Raw genomic sequence first — 24,453 nt, 5'->3', positions numbered from 1 at the left:
TCCGCGGAACCGCCGGAAGGCGGAACTGCAGGCGCTCGGCACTGCTGTCCTGCGAACCTTCGCGAGTGAAGCACCCGCCGGCCCGGAAGGCGCTAACGCGAACTACGGCCGCGGCAGCCATCGTTCTTTGCAGTTCGGTGTCGGAGTGAATAGGGCCGACTCCAAACAAGGAATTGCGTTTTCTCCAACCGCAGGTAAGTGGCGGCCTCTCGTCCCGGGAGAACTGGCGGGCGGCAGCTGTCGATCCCGGGGAAGGAGCGCCTTTGGGGCTGGGCCCACTCGATGCCCCTGCCTATAGCCGGGCGGGGAAGGGGCTCCTGTTTTTCGCCCTGGAATCTGGCGGCGGGAAAGACGACAGGTTCCTTTCATGCTTCGCGGGGCCACTCTGACGGCCATCTGCATAGGACACAGCTGCTGTCAAATGGTGGTAATTGCAGGAATCAAATAGATGACTCTGAACTGCAGCCAAGCCCTTCCTTGCCCTTAGCCTCAGTTTCCTTACCAGGTAAGGTGAAGGCTGCGGGGATCATTGACAGCTCAGAGGCAGTGACACGACGTGTTGTTTTCAACTCTCCCACACAGTGTGGGGACAAATCGAGCTTTCCTTACTACCAGTAGTTAACGTTTTCCCATTGCCCAAGTCCCAGTTGAGTGGGGAAAAAACATACACCATACTCTTGGGGGAAAGCTGCAATTATTTACAGACTGTCCCAAGAGTTTCCAACAAGGTTTAAATACTGACTTTGACAACAGCTGAAACTCTTAACATCGTTGACCAAAAGAACCAAACTCGTCAGGAATTTTAAGGTATTAGGTACATTGAACAGAATGAGCTGAAGAAATACTTTTAATTTGAAAAAGTAAACCCATTATTAGTTGCACATTTTTATCTCACACTTAAGACTGTCCTGCGTTCAGTGTTAGAACACCAATTAGAGTCTCAATGAGGCAAATGAAAGAGGGAAAGGAACATTTGTTGTCTACTGTGTGTAAGGCACTAATGTACTTTTTGTTCATTACACGAACCAAAAGGTTTAGTTCCATACAGCCATCCACTGAGGGAATAGTAGTATCTCTGTTTTACAAATGAGGAATAAGGAAGGTTTACATTTTGTCAACAATTAGTGGTGCTGATATTTCAAAATAATCTGCATACCAAATATTTTAGTGGACTTGCATTGTCATCAAAATATTTTGAATTTTAAAAACTTTAGGATAGTTCATTGACCTTTCCTGAGTTTGTGGAAGAGGAAGGTGTTGCCATCGTTATAGAAATATTAGAGAAGCAGTCATTAATTACTCAGACTAGCAGTTTACATAGGGTACATTTTAACTCCTTTGCTTTGCACTTTGAGCAAGAATTGAGACCAAAGAATAGGCTATCAGAAATGGAAATCAGTGCCATATATTTGAAGCTTATAAATCAGAATTCTGTAGTAATGATTCATTATTTCTCCACCCTCTTAAGTACACTTGGCTGAAAATCATTTAAATTATTTTTCTGCAAAACGTTACTAAGCAAGTAATTTTCAGATCATGGTATTGAAAAGTTTACCTTCCTTGTATGTAGCTTTTAGTACAATTTGAGTTAAAAGTATTTTAATGATTGAATTAGCCATTGCTTATGTGTTTTTTTTTTTTAATTTTTTTTTTATGTTAGTTTTTATTTTAATTCATTATAGGTAAGTTCAGTACTTCTAAGATTTTTTTTGACGTGGGCCATTGTTACAGTGTTTATTGAATTTGTTACAGTATTGCTTATGTTTTTATGGTTTGGTTTTTTGGCCACCGGAGACATGTGGGATCTTAGCTCCCCTACCAGGGATCTAATCCACATCCCCTGCATTGGAAGGCCTCTGGAGTCTTAACCACTGAACTGCCAGGGAAGTCCCTCATAGCTTTTTAAAATATATAGTTTTTTCCCTTTTCCTCTTAAAAAAATCCAACTTATATCTGTCACAGATTTAACCTTATTTCAGTCGAGCATCACTCTTCCTTAAAGGAAAATGGAGTATGTACTTTTTGTTCATTACATGGGCCAAAAGATTTAGTTCCATTTTTATAATGGCTAAACATTCAGTCCTCAAATGTTTTCTTGAGTTTTTTATTTGCATCACTGTTTCAGTACTTTAAAGGTTGTAAAAAGAAAAAATCTAATAATTTTAGGGGTGGGTATTTAAAAGCAGCCTTATTTTGAAACATTCAACATCATCAGTGTCCATACTTGTATGGACATTGGCCCTCCTTATCCATGGATTCTGTTTCTGAAGATTCAAGAACGGATAGAAAATATTTGGGGAAAAAAATTCCAGAAAGTTTGAAAAAGCAAAACTTCAATTTGCCAAGTGCTGACAACCATTTACATGGCATTTACATTGCATTTACAACTATTTGCTTTGTGTTAGATCCTTTAAGTAATTGAGAGATTATTTAAAGTATACTAGAGGAAGTGCGAAGACTGTGTGTAAATACTATGACATTTTTATATAAGGGGCTTAAGGAGAGGGTGTCGGGTGTAGAGGCCTGGAAACAATCCTCTAGATCCCCAAGGGACCAAGGCACAGGGCCTTGTTGAAATTCTACGAAACATGGCCAGAATTTGACCTTTGTATTTCTAGTGCTATTTGAAACTGAGAGAGGGGTATTTATAGTTCCTAAATTGGTTTACAGACAGCATACTGATCTTATGGAATTTGTGCACTAATGTAATTACAAGCCTGACAAAATTGTGTAGAAAGTTATGATCAATCTCTTCTACTGAAATTTCCTTACCTGCATTTGAAGGAAACTATTCTAGTGCTTTTCTGGTGACAGTGATGTTGTTGTTAATATTTAAAGTAAAATCAGAACATCATTAAAAATCTTTTTCTTAGTAGTAGTTATTAATATTGAAGTTGATTTCAAAATTGACATTGAAAGTTCTGTGCTTTGATTTTCAATTGATTTAGTCTGAATTAATACTACCTTATATGGTATATTCAAAGTATTTTCATGTATGTTATTGTATTTAATCATTCTTAACACTCTGTGAGGCAGGCGGTATTTCCCTTATATCAAAGAGCAAACTGGGGCTCATAAAGAATGGCTTTCCCAGGATGAAATTATAGTATTTCAAAAGAAGAACATTCAGGACCTCCCTGGTAGTCTAGTGGTTAAGACTCCATGCTTCCACCACAGTGGCACAGGTTCAATCCCTGGTGGGGGAAGTTCTACATGCCATGTAATATGGCCAGATAAGAGGCAGGGATGCACATTCAGTTTAGATTTTTTAAAATCTAGGACATCCATTCTACCTCATTCATTTTACCATAGCTCTACCATGCTTTGCTTCCCAAAGTTATTAATGTATTTCCTCTAGAATCCTCTTCTCAATAGGATTTATCTCCTTAGAATATTCTAGTTTTTATTTTCTACCAGCACTACTTTTTGGAGTATTTGTATCTTGTCATCTTATGTTTATTTTTTCTCTTATGTTTTTTAAAAGTTCACACCTAAATGATTTTGCTAAATTACTTACATTGTTGTTGTTTAGTTGCCAAGTCATATCTGACTCTTTTGCGACCCCATGGATTGAAGCCTGCCAGGCTCCTCTGTCCATAGGATTTCCCAGGCAAGAATACTGGAATGGGTTGCCATTTCCTTTTCCAGGGGATCATTCTGACCCAGGGATTGAAGCCGGTCTCCTGAATTGGCAGGCGGATTCTCTGTCACTGAGTCATCTGAGAAGCCGAAATTATTTTGTTGCTGTTCAGGCACCCAGTCGTGTCCGACTCTTTGCGACCCCATGGACTGCAGCACACTAGGCTTCCCTGTCCATCATCTCCCAGAGCTTGCTCAAACTCATGTCCATTGAATTGGTAGATGCTATCCAACCATCTCATCCTCTGTCATCCCCTTCTCCTCCTGCCTTCAATCTTTCCCAGATCAGGGTCTTTTCCAATGAGTCGATTCTTTCATTTTTTAATAATAATTTTATGGAAAGAGAGTACATACCATAGAGGATAGTTGTACATAACACTACTTAGCATTGTAAGTGTACAGTTGAGTGTTTTTAGTTTACTCATGTTGTGCAACCATCACCAGTAACTCCAGAAACATTTTCATCACCCCAAAAGAAACCCAGTACTCATTAGCCACTCCCAATTTTGCCTTCCCCCGCAGTCTGACAACAACCAATCTACTGACTCTAAAGACTTGACTATTCTGGACTATTTCATATAAATGGAATCATCCTTATAAGTTTAATGTGGCAAGGCTTTCAAAAGTTATTTGTAATCTGAGAATTTCTTTTCCATTACACCCTTTGCACTGATTTTCATATTACTTGAGTAGATCACTTTTCTAATCTGTGGGGCGATTTTTCCTGTTTGATGTTCATGCAATAAATAAATCTGCTGACGTGTATATGTTTCCTTGTTCTTGACCTTTGCTTTTCACATGTCTTAATAGTGTGTTCATGGTGTTGTGTAACCTGTTCTCAGGGCTCAGGTATCTGTTTGCGGCTAAGTAACTTTTATTCTTAGTTGGCATTTTTACCTCTACTTTAAGATGACTAATGACTCCTAGCTTGTTTTAAAGATCTCAGAAGCCATGACTTTATAGAAATATAAATATCTCATTAATTTCTGAAGAAGAGTTTCCCCATATATGTTATTAGTTATCTTGGGGCAAATTTTACAAAAGCAAATCCTTACACAGAAAATCCGTTTATCTGCATGGCTACCCTCCCCCATCTTACCCACTCTGCCCTCCCTCAATCTTTCACCTACCAACAGTCACCTTCAGTGAGGACTTTGCCGCTTGACTCACAGTCCTGCTCTCTGTAATGCTCCCCTCCAGTCTTCTGGGGATTCCACTGCCTGTCAGCGTGGACAGTACTTTGGAGCTTGCCACCACTCAGACCTTCCTTCAATTCTGAACCTACATTTTCCTCCACTTTGCTGGCACAGTTCTGATCAGCTTTCACTTCTTGCACCCTTTTACTACATCTATATCTGCTATTTTTAACTAAAGACTCTTCCTCTATTCTTCCAGTTCTATTCTGTGAGAAGCCTGCTTTTGATCCCCACCCATTCCCGTACTTTGTCTACCTTTGTAACTTTATCCACGCAGCCTGAACTTCTGATCAGACCATTTCGGCCTCTGTCACTAGTGCTCTCAAATTCTTGTTCCCCTTTTTTCATTTGCTCTTCTGGAAGTCCCTAATACACATTTGCTCCTTATTCTCTAAAGCTGAGCACTGCTGGGGCGGGGCAGGGGGAGCAGCGGGAGGGCTAGAAGTCAGTGCAGACTGCACTGCTGTGAATGTTTCAGTCTTAGCAATTGGCTCTTTTTAGCCACCTTTTAACTTGATCTTTCCCCCACAGTAGCTATTCTAATCCTCACTCTGCTCCTCAGAATTTCTCTACACTCCTTCACCTTTCCTGGCCTTCCTTCCTTTTCATCTTAGAGAAAGAGAGCGTGCTCTCTGCCCAGGCTTCTCTTGAGACTTTGCCCCTTTTGGTTAATTCCCTCTCTTGCTCATTTTTAACTTATTCCTTGCCACTAGCTCCTTCCTTTCAGTTTATCAACATTATCAAGCCTCACGCTCCCCTAAGAAGAAAATCTCACTTCCCTCACCCCATTTCGAATTTTTTGCCAGAAGAATTTCCTCACTGCCTCCACCTGCTAACTTCCATCACATTCTCTTCTCAATAATATCAATAACAGAGGCCAGATTTTAAATACTTATTTTGTGCATTTTATCTTGTTTGCTCATAAAACCCCCTGAAAGATTTTAATTTGTTCAGAGTCACACAGCTCTGCTGGGACTTAAGTACTGGCCGTCGGCTCTCCTGTACTACCACGTCACTGCGAGCTGCCCAGGCTCTCAACAGCCGCCTCCGTGTCACCGAAGCTAGCAGTGACATCTCTGCATATAATGTGACCGACTTCTCTTCTTGCCTGTCTCTTCTAGTTCTTTTACCCTTCCTGGGTTCTGTTGGTTCTTCCACCTGTATCTGTACCTTGAAGACTATCTCAAGTGAGAATTAACTTCTTCCATAGCATTTGGCAAGGAGACTCTAGGCAGAGATGATGGGAAAACATTCTGATGCCGGGAGGGATAATGGGCAGATGTTTTAAGGTAAAGTACAGGTCGCCAGCAAGCAGTTTACTTTAGCCCAGGGAAAGCTACAAGTAGGGAAGTGATATGTATTATAAGCTTGGAAAGGTAGCTACAAGTAGGATGTGGAACACTGGACCAAGGAGTTTGACTGTATCATCTCTCAGCTCACAAACCTCCAGTGGCTCTCCATCCACAAGCAGAATGGCCATATAATTTAACACCTAAATCAGGACCCTTTTGAGAAGGGAAGCACTATTAATGATTACACTGAGAAAACTTTACTGAGACTGTCCCCAGCCAACTGGGAGTTATAGTCACTCTGACTATGCAACAAGTCCGAGATGACATTTTGGTGAAGCTACTCTGGAGGGTATGTACAACTGGGTAGAAACACATTTTGATGTTAAGATGGTAATTTAGGAAAGTGACACAAGGATTTTGACCAGGTGGCTCCTTGAGAATCAAAGAAAATGCAGAAATTGATAGAACTAAGGAATGACTGGCCGTGGGATGTGAGGGAGAAGAAGGAATTACATGTCACAGTCATGAGCTGGAGTAATTTTTAAATGTTATGTAGTAATTTAAATAACTTTAAACCTTTAAAACTATTGTTATAAAGCTTTAGAGAGCCAATCCAATGTAAGGAAAAGGGGGATGGATGTGGAAGTCAGACTCATGCTTGAAACTTAGATGTGCCAATCACTAAAAGTTGAATATTACTTGTAACTTCAGCTTCTTCTGCAAAATGCAATCAATAATATATTTATTCTGAAAGGTTGTTGAGGTGTTTTTGTTGTTGTTGTTGATTTTTTGTTGTTGTTGAGGTGTTTAGTGATGATATTTGTAAAGTGCCTAATACTGTAGGCCATGTAGTGGAAGAAATAATAATAATAGCAGTTAAAATTGAGTGCTTCCTCCATGCTCAATACTAAATACTTTGTGTGTAGTAATTAATCTTCACAACAACCATCTCAGATAGGTATTGTTATCCCCATTTTACAGATGAGGAAAGTGAAATAAGTTACTTAAAATATTAGTAAAGTCTTAGCTCCAGAGCTGCTGCTCTTAACCTCTAGATCATACTGCTCACAGAGGTTTAATAAATGGTAGCTGGTATTTTTTTGTTTTGCTCCATTTTATTAAATTGAAATGCAGATTCAGCATTTTTTCTTATGTTCACATATTAAAAGTAGCCAGCATGGAAACCAAATGTCTAAATTTAATCTCAGATTTGTTGATCAGGCTGGCTTCTGCATCACTAATTAGCACCCATTGATTTTCACTCTCAGTCTCCATCCCCTAATCGCAGTTACGTCATCTAACAATTCCTGACTCTGCTGTAGCCATTTAGGCTCTGGGTACATGATCACCATCCTTTCCCTCAGCTGCACCCTGTTGTCACCCCAGAACTGGGAAAATAGGAGTTTGAATGTAGAGACAAGCAGGACTGGTTTTCTTTTGTTTTCATACATAATATAAAGTGTTATTTGTGAGCATACTATACCTCTTTCAGGCTTCCCTTGTGGCTCAGCTGGTCAAGAATCTGCCTGCAATGCGGAAGACCTCAGTTCGATCCCTGGGTTGGGAAGATCTCCTGGAGAAGGGAAAGGCTACTCACTCCAGTATTCTAGCCTGGAGAATCCCATGGACTGTGTAGTCCATGGGGTCGCAAAGAGTCAGACACGACTGAGCGACTTTCACTTCACTATACCTCTTTCTGTTAGTATGCACACACATACCTCATGTCTTTTTTTTTTTTTGTAATTTATTTTTGGCTGTGGTGAGTCTTTGTTGCTCCATGAGCTTTGATCTAGTTGTGGCAAGCACTGGCAACTCTCTAGTTGAGGTACACAGGCTTTTATTGTGGTGGCTTTTCTTGTTGGGGAACAAGCTTCAGTGGCCCATGGGCTCAATAGCTGTGGCTCCCAGCTCTAAAGCACAGACTCAATAGCTCTGGTGCATGGGCTTAGTTGCTCTGCAGCTTGTGGGATCTCCCCAGCTCAGGGATCAAACCCGTGTCTCCTGCGCAGGCAGGTGGATTCTTTACCACTGAGCCACCAGGGAAGCCCACCTCATCTCTCTATTATTTATTTTAATTGTTTTGTCTCTATGCTCTTATGATCATTACTCCCCTAGTAGCTTAGGATTTACAATATGGGCATTTTCCCCCCTCCTTGTACTTGAATAATTCTTGAAACCCTATAGGGTGAGTTGTTACCATTTTAGATAATATCCTATTCAGTTTTAACACTTTTCAGTTTAGTTGTATTTGTGTAGCTAATTTATCACTCTATAACCTTTTTGAAAGAATGAGCCATGTTTGTCATCAGTATTTGTATTCCCCATGATGTCTAGGTTAGGACCCTGGATGTAATACGAGCTAGGTAAGTATGTATTGAATTAGAAAGGAAAAAAACTCAACACACCACTGCTTTATTTGATTCTCTACAGTGAAAATTATTATGATATCCTTCGAAAAGCATATACCTAAAAATCTTCAGAGAAGATAAGCCACTTGTATATATTTTTTCTAAGTCTCAATTTATCCATGACCTAAAATGATAATAGTAGAAGTATAATTTTCAACTTGTAAAATAACAACTTCTAAGGTAATAGATTCTTCTTACATAATTATGTCACTGCTGTAGTTACAGCATGTAGTTACAGTATCACATTCTTGTGATACTGACAAATGAAACTATTTATTTTGCCAGTGTTAATCTGGAAATCAACTGGTTGTAAGAACAAAATTCTACTTAATGCTGGTACAAGCAAGCAGTTAATAGAAGAGGGGAGAAGCTACTGCCAGGATCCAGGGAATCTCTTAGTAAATACTGCTAGGCCTTGTGCAAACTAGGTAGGCTGTCTCTTCTCTGTTTCTCACTCTCAAGGTGATGTGGTCTCAACATCTTAACCCTCTAGGAAATTCTGAGCCTGGTGGGCCCATCTTTGTCTAGCTTAGCCTACTTTGGAGGAGAGGTGGCTCAAGAAAGGAGGGCTGTGTGTTGTACTTTGTCTAAAGAATAGCAAAGATAGCACAACCCTTCAAACTTTTCAGAGTTGGCCCTAGTTTGGAGCCTAGGTTCTTCTGTTCAGCTCTAGAAAATGAACTTCGTTGATCGAAAGCATATTTTTTTATAAATGATACTTCTTTTCTAAAGATACATTTTCTCTTGTTTTTCATATTAGGTATATTAGTTTATTAAGTACTTGTTAGGTAAATGCTGAATTGAACTATACTCTGCATTTTCTAGTTTGATTTAGTAATTTTTTTTTTTACATTTAATAACATGATTATAATTTGAAAAATGCAAAAAGATAATAAACCCAGAAATATACTGTCTGGTACCAACTGCTACAAAAGACCCAAAAAAAAGAAAAATAGTTTTTACTCCCCATAGGTAAAATCAGATTCAGAAACTTATTTCATGATCATAAATTTCCTCTCTTTTCCTTTTGGCTCCTGTCTTTCCCTCTACTCCAAGGTTTTTGGTAAATATTTCATAGGCAATAGAATTTAATTTACTATTGAACATAGATTATTTCTAAAAATTCTATTATGTAACACTTTGATGAACATCTTAATACATAAAGCCTTTCCATATTTAGGACAATTTCTAAAATCCTTGGGTCAATTTGTATCACCAGATACATTATTGCCAAATTGGTTTTAAAAAAGATTTGTTCCAATTTATACTGCCATTAATAATGCTTCTTTTACCACATTTTTTCTAGTCTTGACTGTTATAATTATTTTTCATGTTTGCTACTTTGATAGGCAGGGGATGATCTTTTAATGGTATTTTAATGGCATTTTATTTTTTATGTATCAGTATAGACGAGGTTAGACTGGCCTGGAAGAGTATTTAACTCTTTGTAGTAAGGTTGCTGTAGAATTATTTACAAGCAGTTGATGTTTAATGTCATTGCTATTTAATATTGACTACTAAATCCCACTTTTTTTTCCAGACCTTATAAGATTTGGCTATGTCCTTCATATTTGACTGGATTTACAGTGGTTTCAGCAGTGTGCTACAGTTTTTAGGTAATGTTGGCGCTTTGTTCTCTTTTGTTATCCCATTTAATCCTACTTATATGAAAGTGTCTTTTATTTGTCTAGAGCCTCTTTATATGTAACCCAGTAGTTACAGATGTGGGCTTTGGAATCATACAAACAAATTCAACTATTCATTATACCTGTTATGAAGTAATCTTAGATAAATTGCTTTCTCCACTTTAGCCTTAATTTCCTTATGTGTAAAATGATAATAATTCCTACCTCCTAAGGTTGTTGATAAGCATATTACTAGCAGGAATAGCTACTATTTATTAGCCAGTTTCCATAAGAGCTTTACATTCTTTATCTCAGGTAATCCTCACAAGAATCCAAGGCATTATTATTTTTGCTTTTTTAATAAAAAATGCATGTTCCATCAAGTACCTCATATGTTATAAATGGCATTTTTTAACCTACTAAATGAGACCTGTTCACCCAGAGATTCTGACTAGTGATTTTCTTCTCTTTATAGATTTTACAGATAGGAAAAATGTTCTTCTTTTATTGACACCCTTGACTTCTCACATTTTTCAGTGAAACAGGCTTTTTTTCCCCCCAAAGACAGACTTTTGATTAACTTTTATGTTGGGATATACACAACTTTACTATTGCAGTAATTAACAAAAATATTTCTAGTCCCCTGTTTTCAAATTTTTCTCTAATTTGAACTGGCAGAGAAGCATCTCGTGTAATTACAGATTGATAAACATAGTTCAGACTGGCCACAACTGTACTTATGGAATGATATATTCTATATAAATATTTCTTTCTCCACAAACATAATCTTAACTGAGGAAGTAAATTTTGCTTGGGAAATATAAATTTTGACTACTATTTATTAAAAGGATAAGATCAAATTTTGTCACTGTATTTTTCTTTCTTAGTTGAACCTTAATATTTGCAAATTTTAAAAAACTCAGGATGTTTTCCTTTACGTTTTAAAAATAAAACTCCTCACATTATTGTATATTGTTGCTCTACCACAGGTCAAATGTCAGATCTCGTTATACTACCTCCAAGAGAATCCTTAAGTATTTTGTCACATATTTGTAAGAACTGGGTCAGAAATAGGGGCTTTTAAACTTTATTTTGCTGATGTTTTGGATTAAAACAGGTTGGAATCTGTATCTCAGTTTACAGAACAATGAATCTATCCTGAATTATGCTGAAAAGGCAAAAAAGACTGCATCATAGTCAGGAACAAGAAAGTTAATAGAGCTAACATCAGGAGGCAGCATAGAGAAATGGAAGTGAACCAAAGGTCTGGGATCAGACATGGGTTCAAATCTCAGACCTGACTTCAGCATTTGAGTAAATAAGTTAATTGAGTCTTCGTTTCTGCTCTGTAAAAAAGACAATAATGATGCTCCTATACAAGTTGAGGATTAAGTGAAATAATGTATGCAAGTGTTTAACAGTGCCTACCACCGCACAGAAACTTAGTTCAGTCCAGTTGAAATATTAAATGCTCTAGCTGTTCGCCTTTGGAATCTTATCCGGTACACTTTTACTATTTAAAAGCTAAGGTGGTAAGACTGAGTGCATTGGTTAGAAACAATCTATATAGAAACCTTTTAAAGAAATATAAATATTTAAGGAGATTATTAGTCAGTATTCATAATTAAAGGAGAGCTGTAGTATCCCAGCTCAAATGACTGTGGAAGATAATTTTCTCCTTAGGATCCAGGTTGTTGGTTGATAGGTGATCAAAAGATTAGGACTTAAAAAAAAATTTACTTCTTAGACTTAAATGTGGGTATATAACTAAATGTTATTTTGGCGTGAACTTACTAGAAAATGGATAGCCCAATCTGTAATTCCCTAATATCTTAAAATTTTCACTTACTGATTAAATTTTTTGAGTTGCTACTGTGTTCCCTGTCTTCATATACTTCTATATAATTCCATAAGACAATTAACTGCATGAAAAATAAAGTTCAATACTACTACACACCTATTAGAATGCCCCAAATTCAGATGCTGACAATACCAAATGTTGGTGGGGATGTGAAACAACAGGAATTCTTATTCATTACTGGTGATAATACAAAATGGTATAACCACTTTGGAAGAGAGTTTGTTGTTTTCTTATGAAACTAAACATACTCTTAAACCATTCAGTCCAGCAGTTGTGCTCCTTGGTGTTTACCCAAAGGAGTTGAAAACTTACATCCAGCCAGAAACCTGCACACAGATATTTATAGCAGCTTTAGCCATAATTGCCAAAACATGGAAGCAACCAAGATGTCCTTTAGTGGGTGGATGGATAAATGAACTATGGTACTCCGGGAGTTGGTGATGGACAGGGAAGCCTGGCGTGCTGCAGTTCACGGGGTTGCAAAGAGTTGGACATGACTGAGTGACTAAACTGACTGAACTGACTTAACAGCCAGATAATGGGATACTATACAGCATGAGAAAGAAAATGGGCTATCAAGCCATGAAAATTCATGGAGAAACCTTACATGCATATTACTGAGTGGAAGAAGCCAATCTGAAAGGCTACATATTGTGTGATTCCAACTACATGACATTCTAGAGAAGGCAAAATTATAGAGACCATAAAAAGATGAGTGGTTGCTGGACCATGGATAGGGTGGATATATAGGCAGAATACAGAGACTTTTTAGGGCAGTGAAAATATTCTGTATAATGATGGACATAAGTCATTAAACTTCTGTCTTCTTTTGGGGGAGAGTCTATATATGTGGGGACAGAGGTATATGGGAAATACCTGTACCTTCCTTTGAGTTTTGTTGTAAAACTAAAAGTGCTCTAAGAAAAGTCTTTAAAATATATATATATGAAAAGCTCAATATGGCATTCTGCAATAAATGTCAGTCTACTGTAAACTAGTCAGTGTTGTCTTTATCTGTTTATCACTTTAGCTATCAGTGCTTGATTGATATATTTTAAATTATGTGCTTGGATATTTTTGTTGTTGCTTAGTTTTACGCAGTCATGTGAATAGTTTAACCTTATTCTCAGGTAAATTTGACAGTGAACGAAACTTTTTTACTGAAAAAAACTCACTGTAGTTTTGATTGTCAAAAATAGTTAATTTATTTTTACCCGTGAAAAAAATGAAAACCCTCTACTTTTTCTTTTGGTCTAGCATCATAAATATATAATCTCAAGTATTTTATGTTTCTCTAGTAGAGGGCACAGATATTTTTCAAGGGGTAAATTAAAAGAGGATTTAAGTTAAATCATCAAGGGAATTGGCATTTTGGTATTGCAAGATAAGTTTAGGTCACACACATTCATTGACTGGGGCAAAGTTTAGTTTTATAATGATCTGACATCCCAAATCGTAATAGATTTAAAACAGCTCTTCAAGACTAAAAATGGATTAGAAATCCAAGCTTTTTCAGGCCAATTTATAAAATCTTAGAAGTTCAAAAGGTTAATAAGTGTCTCTTTATAAAAAATCTGGGGTAATTAGGAAAAGTATCCAAATAACTAAATTGTGAAGATATTATACTTTTATTTAAAGTCATTTTATTTCTATAATATGTGTTGGATATCACTAACTAATCATAGCTCTTACTCTGCAGGATTATATAAGAAAACTGGTAAATTGGTATTTCTTGGATTGGATAATGCGGGAAAAACAACATTGCTACACATGCTAAAAGATGACAGACTTGGACAACATGTGCCCACGTTACATCCCAGTAAGTATATTCTCCCATACAGTGTGTTACTTGATGAAGTGATTCCAATTCATAGGCCCTAACCAAAAGGTTTTGTTTGTTTTTTGGTGGATAAATTATGATCATGTCATTTCACTTGTTCTTAATATAGTAAATGATAAGTGACCCAACTCCAGGGAGTATATTTAGATCTTGAAATAATACTCATATCGTCTTATAGTTAGTATACCTTTGTCCAACTAGAGGAGTTAAAAAGTTATTGTCTCAGGGATTATGATAGTATATTTAACCACATATTGTTTAGGTTATAAATAGTCAGCATTACCTTTCTTATATAACAAATTTCTTTCAAATTTTAGAACTGTACTATTTTAATCATTATTCAGTGGACAGATTATAGTCTTATACTTTGCTGTAGCTCTTAACTTATTAACCAGTTATTTTTCTAGTTCTAACAACCTGCACTGTTTCTAACATAAAGACCATAGAATTTTTATTCAAAAAAACAGGGCATGTATTGATACACTTATAGAAAGTTTTCTTTTTTTTGTTTTTGGCCAGGCCCCATGGCTTGTAAGATCTTAGTCCCTCAACCAGGGATTGAATCTGAGCCCACAACAGTGAAAGCGCCAAGTCTTAACCACTGGACCACCAGGGAATTCCCTAGAAAGTACTAAAGTAATTAAAAAATAATTTACTGTGCTTTCTTTAAGAAAGCCAATTGAAAGACATTAATAATGATTCTGTAAATCACTTAATATGTATCATTCTTAATAAGATTATGTAATAGGTACTGTTGAGAGAGTCAAGTTAGAGTGACAAAATTAGTCACTTTAAAATTAGAAACAGAAGTCTAATTTTAAAATACCTGTGGGGGACTTCCCTGGAAGTCCAGTGGTTTAGAGTCTGAGCTTCCAGTGTGGAGGCACGCAGATTCAATCCTTGGTTGGGGAACTAATACCCCACATGCTGCATGGCACAACAACAAAAACTTATGAACTTGTTTTACTGTTGAAAAGACTATGAATCAACTACACAGAGAGTTTAAAGACAAGCTAATCCACAGATTTTGAAATAATGAGTGTCAGCCTTAAAAATGAGTATAAAGTTGAGAATTGGACTAAAAAGTAAATAATAACAGTTAATTCCATAAATACACTAAGAACAAGGAAGGAAAACAGAAAAAAACCAACTACCATTTTATCTCTAAAACTGTTAGTGAGTCAAGTTGGAAAAGGAAGATTTCATAAAATTGATACTTTTTTTTTACATTAGGAGAAGAAAGTAGGGCTTGACAAATAAGATTCTGATACAAGAACAATACTGTTAAAGAAAAATCATGGTGAAATTGAGTATATAAAATTATCTCCCAAAACAGCAGAATTGGAAGAGATTACACAGTGGTCTTATATTAGGTGTAAGTCACTTTTAAAATTTTATGATGTTCTTTTTAATATATTCAACAGATTTTTTTTGAGCACTTGCTTTAAGTCAGACATTCTTCTAAATAATAAAAGAGTAAAAACTATGGCACAAAATAGATGTTATCTCAACCTTCCTGCATCTCATATTCATTTTAGCCTATATTTTTCAATTAATCAAAAGCATTATGTGTACTCTCTTCAGCAGCACATACACTAAAATTAGAAAGACACAGAAGATAAGCATGGCCCCTGCAGAAGAATGACACACAAATTTATGAAGCGTTCCATATTTTTAAGAATGAAATTAAAAATACTCCCTAACACCATACCAAAAATAAAATCAAAATGGATTAAAAATCTAAATATAAGACTGGATACTATAAAACTCTTAGAGGAAAATGTAGGCAGAACGCTCTCTGACATAAATCTCAGCAGTATCTTTTTTGATCGACTTCTAGAGTAATGAAAATAAAAATAAACAAATAGGGTCTAATTAAGCTTAAAAGCTTTTGTATAGCAAAGGAAACCATAAAATAAAAACAAGCCACAGAATAGGAGAAAATATTTGCAAAGAGACTGACAAGGGATTAATCTCCAAAATATACAAACAGCTCATGCAGCTCAATGTCAAGAAAACAAACAACCCAATCAAAAAATGGGCAGAAGATCTAAATAGACATTTCTTCAAATAAGACAGATGGATGGCCAAAGGCACATGAACAGGCATTCAACATCACTAATTATTAGAGAATGCAAATCAAAACTACCATGAGGTATCACCTCACATCAGTCATAATGGCCATCATCAGAAAAATCTACAAACAGTAAAGGCTGGAGAGGGTTTGGAGAAAAGGTAACCCTCTTACACATTGTTGATGGGAATGTAAATTGGTAAAACTATTTTGGAGAATAGTATGACAGTTTCTTTAAAAATTAAATATAGAACTACCATATGGCTCAACAATCCCACTCCTGGGCATATATCTGGAGAAAAACCATAATTAAAAAGATACATGCTCCCCAGTGTTCACTGCAGCACTGTTTACAATAGTCAGGACATGGAAGCAACCCAAATGTCCATCAACAGAGGAATGGATAAAGAAGATGCAGTACATACACACAATGGAATGTTGTTGTTGTTGTTTAGTCACTCAGTTGTGTCCAACTGTTTGTGACCCCATGGACTGTAGCCTGCCACGCTCCTCTATCCATGGCATTTCCCAGGCAAGAAAACTGGAGTGGATTGCCGTTTCCCTTTCCAGGGTCTCTTCCCCACCCAGGGATTGATTACTCAGCCATAAAAAAGAATGAAACAATGCCATTTGCAGCAACATGGATGGACCTAGAGATTTATCATACTAAGTGAAGTAAGTCAAAGACAAATATATGATATCAGCCATATGTGGAATGTAGTAAAAAATGATACAAATGTACTTATTTACAAAACAGATTCACAGATCTCAAAATCAAATTTATGGTTTATCAAAGGGGAAACATGAGGCAAGTAATAAATTAGGAGATACGGATTAACATATACACACCACTATATATAAAATAGATAACAAGAGCCTACTGTATAGTACAGGGAACTCTACTCAATATTCTGAAATAACCTGTATGGGAAAAGAATCTGAAAAAGAACGGATCAATATATATGATTCACTTTGCTGTACATCTGAAACTAACACAACATTATAAATCAACCAGGCTCCAATAAAAAATTTTTTAATGAATATGGGAGAAAGGTAACATGTATATACCCTATGATCTGGCAATTCCACTGCTAGATATTTATCTAGGAAAAATGAAAAAATATGTTCACCAAAATCCTCATACAGGAATATTTGTTATACCAGCTTTACCTGTATTAACTCCAAACTGGAAGTTCAGATGTCCTTCATAAAAAGAATGGATAAACAATGGAATTCTATCTAACAAAAAGAGGAATAAAGTACAGATCCACACAATGCATATTATATTGCATGGAAGAGGCTGGTTACAAAAGTTATATACTATATGATGCCATTTATATAAAATTCTAAAACAGGCAAAACAAACCTGTGATGATAGAATTCAGATGAGTGCTTGCTTCTGGGAGTGGAGGTGTGAACTGACTCGGCAGGGGCAAGAGGGAACTTTCTGGGATGTTAACAGTGTTCTGTATCATAATCAAATTGGGACTCATTTTTTAAAGCAGGGAGTGTACCAGAGATTGTAACCATAGAGATAGTTTGCCAGTCATGTCCAAGCATTATCTTTTCCTAATGGAAAGGATCATGCTTTGAACACAAATTGTATTAATTATTCATTCAGCTGGCAGTCTTCCTACAGAATTTTTTAGCAAGATAAACTACTCTGGGGTCTCATAGCTATACTGAATAGTTAACAGTTGTACTGAACCTTTCACTGTAATTGTAGCAGCCTTCTGCTTTTGTCCGTGAGGGAATAACGGAGGTTGGAATTACCCTTCCACTAAAAATGACTAGAAAAGTGGACAAAAATATACACTACAGCTGTTTTCAGATATTGGGCAATAGCTAGCACAGGGCTATGATTCCTGAGAAAAGAAAAACAAACCCTTGTCTGTTTTAACAGTTATCATTAGGGGTTAATTTTAAGACCATGGTGTAGGGAGAAGAAACCCAAACGTAATTCAGTAATCTTACTGAATTGAGGAGACAAGAGACCAGAACTTGGGGAGGTTGAGGTGACTAGAATTTGCTGGGCAGATTACCACAGAGGAAACAGCTCTGTAGAGAAAGAACTCCAGAAATGTTCATGGCTGAATACCAATCTGTGCATACATAGAATAAAGCTACACATAGCCCGTCAAAAGAACAGTTATAATGAAGTGGTTGGCCAGTTCATTCCTAGAGCTCACACGGAGCTATCAATCCATGTACCCGCCAGCCAGAAAAAAGAGACCTTGTAGACTGCTCCAAAAAAGCACATCTTAGTAATGAGGCTAACGTAGCTCCAGAGTAAAGGCTACTTTAGGTCTGCTGTAACAGAACTTAAAAACTGATCTGCAAGCGGTTTAGCTGCCTGCCAGAACAAAGGAACAAAGTCCAACTTATTGCTAAAAAAAAAAGAAGTCCAACTTATTTTGGGGGTTTTTTTTTTTTTTGGACCGTGCCCCAGAGCTTACAGGATCTTAGTTCCCTGACCAGGGTCCCCACAGTGAGATGGCTGAGTCTTCACCACTGGACCACCAGAGAGTTCCCAAAGTCCAACTTTCTTGAAAATGATACAACAAAATCCAACATTCACTAAAAAATTACTAGACATGCAAAGAAGCAGGAAAGTGTGATCCCTAAATAGAAGAAAAGTCAATCAGTAAAAGCTGATTGATGGCACAAGTAAAAAATATGATGCAATTAGGAAATATGAACACTAAAACAGCTGTTATGAATATGCTGAGAATGGAGCATTTATATGCTCCATAAATATGCAGACAATGGAAGATTTAAGCAGTCTAACAAACCTATCACTAAAGTCCCAGATGGGAAAATAAGGGAGCAGAAAAAAAAATTGAAGAAATAAAAGCCAAGTTTTTTATTATAATTTTGTTTGCCATTAAAGACTGTGTGCACGCGCTTAGTCACCCAGTTGTGTCTGACTCTTTGCCAACCCCATGGAACCTAGCCCGCCAGGCTTCTCTGTTCATGGGGATTCTCCAGGCAAGAATATTGGAGTGGGTTGCCATGCCCTCCTCCAGGGGATCTTCCCAACCCAGGGACTGAACCCAGGTCTCCCGCATTGCAGACGGATTCTTCATGGCCTGAGCCACTAGGAAGCCCCAAAACCATCACCTGTGAAATATAACAATCATGAGAAAACATTGTTTTTTCACCTTTATCATATAAGATGAATTACAGGAAAAGTTATTAGGTTAGACCAGTCACTTGAATTCACGGTAAATAACTGTCAATTTCAGCTGGATAGAGGAGCAAAAATAAGTTGGATTTGTGGTGGGCACTGAATACTAGAATTGAATATTACCAATTACTTGCATTATACTGGCAATATGAAATGGAATATAGTAGTTATAAAAAGAATTCCTTTTTGATTTGACCTTATTTGCAATTAAAGTAAATCAAACTTTACAAGTGGCAGTATATGCCAGAAATGGACGTCTAATTTTCATGTTTTTAAAACATTTTGTATTATTACTTAGCTTCAGAAGAACTAACCATTGCTGGCATGACCTTTACAACTTTTGATCTGGGTGGACATGTTCAAGGTGAGATTCTACTTCTCTTACAGTTGTTTTATTTAATAAAAATGTGACCATTATGTTACAGTGAATGAAACCTCATTTTATTCAAGGAAAGCCAGAGTAGACTTAAAATTTAGGAATTATCACCCCTGGATAAATGCTTTAAATGCAAAGGATGATTTTCATATGATACTCCAGTTTAAGTCTGAATTGCTTTTGGTGATAAAGCATATGAGTAAAATTTTGCCTCCAGTTTTTCTCTTCTTCAGCCCACCTCTCTCTTACTGTCATAATCATGTTATGGATATGTTATTGCTTCTGTTGCTCCATATGAAAAGCCTTCATTGACTAATTCATTACCTACAAAATAAAGGCCATACTCACTGACCTGGTATTCAGGATTTCTATGATCTGGTCGCACTTTTTACTTTTTGAGTCTTTATTTCCCACTGTTCCCTTTCTCATTCTCTTTACTCCAACCAAACCAAACCATCTTGGTGTCTGTCCTTCCACCTCTGTGTTCATGAGGTCTCCATCAGCACACAGGTAACCCACTTTCAGGGCCCAGCGTTAAGTGTGACTGCCTCCTCTGAGAAGCCACTCCCAACTGGGAGTGCTCTCAACTGCACTTACCTAGCAATTAGTACATTTGTATACATGTCTAAAGATTGGAGTGACTGTCTTACCTCAGATTCTACTAAACTTTCTGGGATTGAAATGCTAGTTACTTTTTAATATCCCCAAAAGGACTTAGTAGTACCCACTACATAGTAGTTCATAAATAATGAATACTACAAAGGTTGTGGCTAGAGAAAGCACATTTGAGATATACATCAATTGTTTAAAATATACATAAACTAATTCCTAGAATAGAATGATTAGATTTAGAACCTAATGGAGGTTGAGGCTTCATCTCTATATAAAGGTGTATTATAAAGCTGAAGGCAGGAGAAAAAAGTTACCTTCCTCTAGGGCACCCTCAAAAATATTTTCTTTTCTAAAAGAGAATGTCATGGAAAAAATTACCCTAATGGTTTCATAAACTTGTGCTATGAGTAGAACAATTTGCTTTATTTTTTAACTTAATAAGTCTGAACCTGATACTAATTTCCTTCTGTCACTGACTCCAGACTTGATCACTAGCAAAAAACTGATAAACTAGAAATGTCAAAAAGAAATGAATACTGCATATAACAAATAGTAGTGGTCCCTCCGATGAACTTAATGTGCACCCTTGTCCATTAGTAAGCAAATATTAATTCTTCTTCTGACATGGGTAAACTGGGCAGACTAAAATATTTGACTTGCCCAAATTAAGGAAAACCTGTAATTTCTTCTTTGGTCATCTGAAAAGATTTTGGCAATACTGGGTAAAAGATTAACAAGTATATAATGATGTAGCAGCAACTAAGGGCTAATTACACTTGATATCTTTTTGGACTCTTCCATCAAACCATCTGCTAGGTTTGACCAGCAAATAAAATCTAACTCCTGATTGTTTTTGTTAGCTCGAAGAGTGTGGAAAAACTACCTTCCTGCTATCAATGGCATTGTATTTCTGGTGGATTGTGCAGACCATGAAAGGCTGTTAGAATCAAAAGAAGAACTTGATGTAAGTTAAATAATTAAAACTAAAGAGTTGAATCACTCTGGTAAGCCTGAGAAAATAGGTTAGAAATGTAGGTATGAGAGTGTAGCTTTTCTGCAGCCTCTGATGTAACTCCTGACAATGTGTGGAGTTCAGAGATTACTTAAAATGCAGAGGGAGTACCTTGGAGTAATTGTGGCTGTTGAGGAGTACTAACAAGATTTCCTTCCTGAAGGCTTAATATTAGGCTCATTCTATGCAATGTGTGCCTTTGTAGCTTATTTCATATCTGCTGCACTCCTGTAGTGACTTGGTTTTACGCCCCTGGTCTTCCAGGTGGTTTTTTCAGGAGTTGGCCAGAACCTGGAAATGGTATAACATGCTATCTTTGTTACCATTCCCAGGAGTGATCAAGGCCATGTATAGCCACCTCCTCTCCCATGTCCCAGGTTACATGCTTCGTAAAGGGGCTCAGGAGCAGTAGGCAAGGCCAGTGCTAGACCTGGGCCCACAGAGAAAGGAGGTCCATGATTTGATGGAAGGTTGACCCAACCATACCTCCACCAAGAGCAAGCAAACAAGTACTTATTCATGTGGAAAAGTCCTGGTAAGTTCTATGGTCATGGAACAGAGCCAGAGAATTCCTTTGTTCCTATTTTGTGCCAGGCATTATGCATATTACCTCGTTTAATTCTCAGATTAACTCTGTAAGGTAGGTGCTACTATTGCAGATTCTCTTTGAACTTCAGCGAGCCTTATTTGTCTAAGATCTCACAACTCAAAAGCAGCAGAATTAGAAATGAAACCAGGTCTGCACACCTTCAAAGTGTTGAGTCTAGTCACAGTGAGCATTTACAGAAGGAGACAGAGAGGCAGAAGAACTGAGCTGTGGGATCGATGAGCTTACTTTAAAATGTAGGGAAAGTTCACCAAAGAAAGCCAAACTGCCAGGATATGATAGAGTGAGCCCTTGATGCCCATTTGCTATCTTGTCACAGTGAGCCCTTTAGATGGTTTTATATCAACATCTTAACTTTCATTTTGCTTTTTTTTTTTTCAGTCACTAATGACAGATGAAACTGTTGCTAATGTGCCTATACTGATTCTTGGGAATAAGATTGACAGGCCTGAAGCCATCAGTGAAGAGAGGTTGCGAGAGATGTTTGGTTTATATGGTCAGACAACAGGAAAGGTAAAAAAAAAATTGACAGGTGTGAATACTTCATTCAGTAGTACAAATATCTTTTTATTTTATTTACTTTTAATCTTCTGAAAAGGTCTGTTCCCATACTACCGTTAACAGTAATCATGCTTATCAGTCTAATTGGTAGTCTGGCTTCTTTTCTTTAATTGGGATATAATTGACATATATTATACTAGTTTCAGGTGTCCGACCAGATATCTTTAAATTACTATTGTCCAGCCTCACAAGCCGATTTTCATTTTCTTTTTTTTTTTTTTTTTAAATATTATTTTATTAGTTGGAGGCCAATCACTTTACAACATTTCAGTGGGTTTTGTCATACATTGACATGAATCAGCCATATAGTTACAAGTATTCCCCATCCCGTTCCCCCCTCCCACCTCCCTCCCCACCCGACTCCTCAGGGTCCTCCCAGTACACCAGGCCCGAGCACCTGACTCATGTATCCCACCTGGGCTGGTGGTCCGTTTCACCATAGATAATATACATGCTGTTCTTTCAAAACATCCCACCCTCACGTTCTCCCCCAGAGTTCAAAAGTCTGTTCTGTACTTCTGTGTCTCTTTTTCTGTTTTGCATATAGGGTTATCGCCACCATCTATCTAAATTCCGTATATATGTGTTAGTATACTGTAATGTTCTTTATCTTTCTGGCTTACTTCACTCTGTATAATGGGCTCCAGTTTCATCCATCTCATTAGAACTGATTCAAATGAATTCCTTTTAACAGCTGAGTAATATTCCATGGTGTATATGTACCACAGCTTCCTTATCCATTCATCTGCTGATGGGCATCTGGGTTGCTTCCATGTCCTGGCTATTATAAACAGTGCTGCAATGAACATTGGGGTGCATGTGTCTCTTTCAGATCTGGATTCCTCAGTGTGTATGCCTAGAAGTGGTATTGCTGGGTCATATGGCAGTTCTATTTCCAGTTTTTTAAGAAATCTCCACACTGTTTTCCATAGTGGCTGTACTAGTTTGCATTCCCACCAACAGTGTAAGAGGGTTCCCTTTTCTCCACACCCTCTCCAGCATTTATTGCTTGTAGACTTTTGGATAGCAGCCATCCTGACTGGCGTGTAATGGTACCTCATTGTGGTTTTGATTTGCATTTCTCTGATGATGAGTGATGTTGAGCATCTTTTCATGTGTTTGTTAGCCATCTGTATGTCTTCTTTGGAGAAATGTCTGTTTAGTTCTTTGGCCCATTTTTTGATTGGGTCGTTTATTTTTCTGGAATTGAGCTTCAGGAGTTGCTTGTATATTTTTGAGATTAATCCTTTGTCTGTTTCCTCATTTGTTATTATTTTCTCCCAATCTGAGGGCTGTCTTTTCACCTTACTTACAGTTTCCTTTGTTGTGCAAAAGCTTTTAATTTTCATTAGGTCCCATTTGTTTATTTTTGCTTTTATTTCCAATATTCTGGGAGGTGGGTCATAGAAGATCTTGCTGTGATTTATGTCAGAGAGTGTTTTGCCTATGTTCTCCTCTAGGAGTTTTATAGTTTCTGGTCTTACATTTAGATCTTTAATCCATTTTGAGTTTATTTTTGTGTATGGTGTTAGAAAGTGTTCTAGTTTCATTCTTTTGCAAGTGGTTGACCAGTTTTCCCAGCACCACTTGTTAAAGAGATTGTCTTTTTTCCATTGTATATCCTTGCCTCCTTTGTCAAAGATGAGGTGTCCATATGTTCGTGGATTTATCTCTGGGCTTTCTATTCTATTCCATTGATCTATATTTCTGTCTTTGTGCCAGTACCATACTGTCTTGATGACTGTGGCTTTGTAGTAGAGTCTGAAGTCAGGCAGGTTGATTCCTCCAGTTCCATTCTTCTTTCTCAAGATTACTTTGGCTATTCGAGGTTTTTTGTATTTCCATACAAATTGTGAAATTATTTGTTCTAGTTCTGTGAAAAATACCGTTGGTAACTTGATAGGGATTGCATTGAATCTATAGATTGCTTTGGGTAGAATAGCCATTTTGATAATATTGATTCTTCCAATCCATGAGCACGGTATGTTTCTCCATCTGTTTGTGTCCTCTTTGATTTCTTTCATCAGTGTTTTATAGTTTTCTATGTATAGGTCTTTTGTTTCTTTAGGTAGATATACTCCTAAGTATTTTATTCTTTTTGTTGCAATGGTGAATGGTATTGTTTCCTTAATTCCTCTTTCTGTTTTTTCATTGTTAGTGTAT

General features: G+C 37.1%; 1 protein-coding gene and 1 non-coding gene across 2 annotated transcripts in view; both read left to right on the top strand.

Annotated features, from left to right (window-relative positions):
- Positions 1 to 57: 57 nt before the first annotated feature.
- SAR1B (secretion associated Ras related GTPase 1B) overlaps positions 58 to 24,453 on the top strand; it is a 36,088-nt gene continuing 11,692 nt past the window's right edge. Inside the window, exons 1-6 of the mRNA XM_065918574.1 lie at positions 58 to 194; positions 10,076 to 10,151; positions 13,721 to 13,840; positions 19,421 to 19,486; positions 20,971 to 21,074; positions 22,111 to 22,242. Of these exons, the coding sequence (XP_065774646.1) occupies positions 10,094 to 10,151; positions 13,721 to 13,840; positions 19,421 to 19,486; positions 20,971 to 21,074; positions 22,111 to 22,242 (480 nt within the window). The 5' untranslated portion in view covers positions 58 to 194; positions 10,076 to 10,093. The remainder of the gene's footprint in view (positions 195 to 10,075; positions 10,152 to 13,720; positions 13,841 to 19,420; positions 19,487 to 20,970; positions 21,075 to 22,110; positions 22,243 to 24,453) is intronic.
- On the top strand, positions 15,433 to 15,537 carry LOC136156747 (U6 spliceosomal RNA). The gene has a single exon (XR_010661230.1). It is a non-coding gene; the product is annotated as a U6 spliceosomal RNA (small nuclear RNA).

Source organism: Muntiacus reevesi, chromosome 1 (assembly GCF_963930625.1).
Source record: "Muntiacus reevesi chromosome 1, mMunRee1.1, whole genome shotgun sequence".
NCBI lineage: Eukaryota > Metazoa > Chordata > Mammalia > Artiodactyla > Cervidae > Muntiacus > Muntiacus reevesi.
This window is presented reverse-complemented; position numbering and strand designations above follow the sequence as displayed.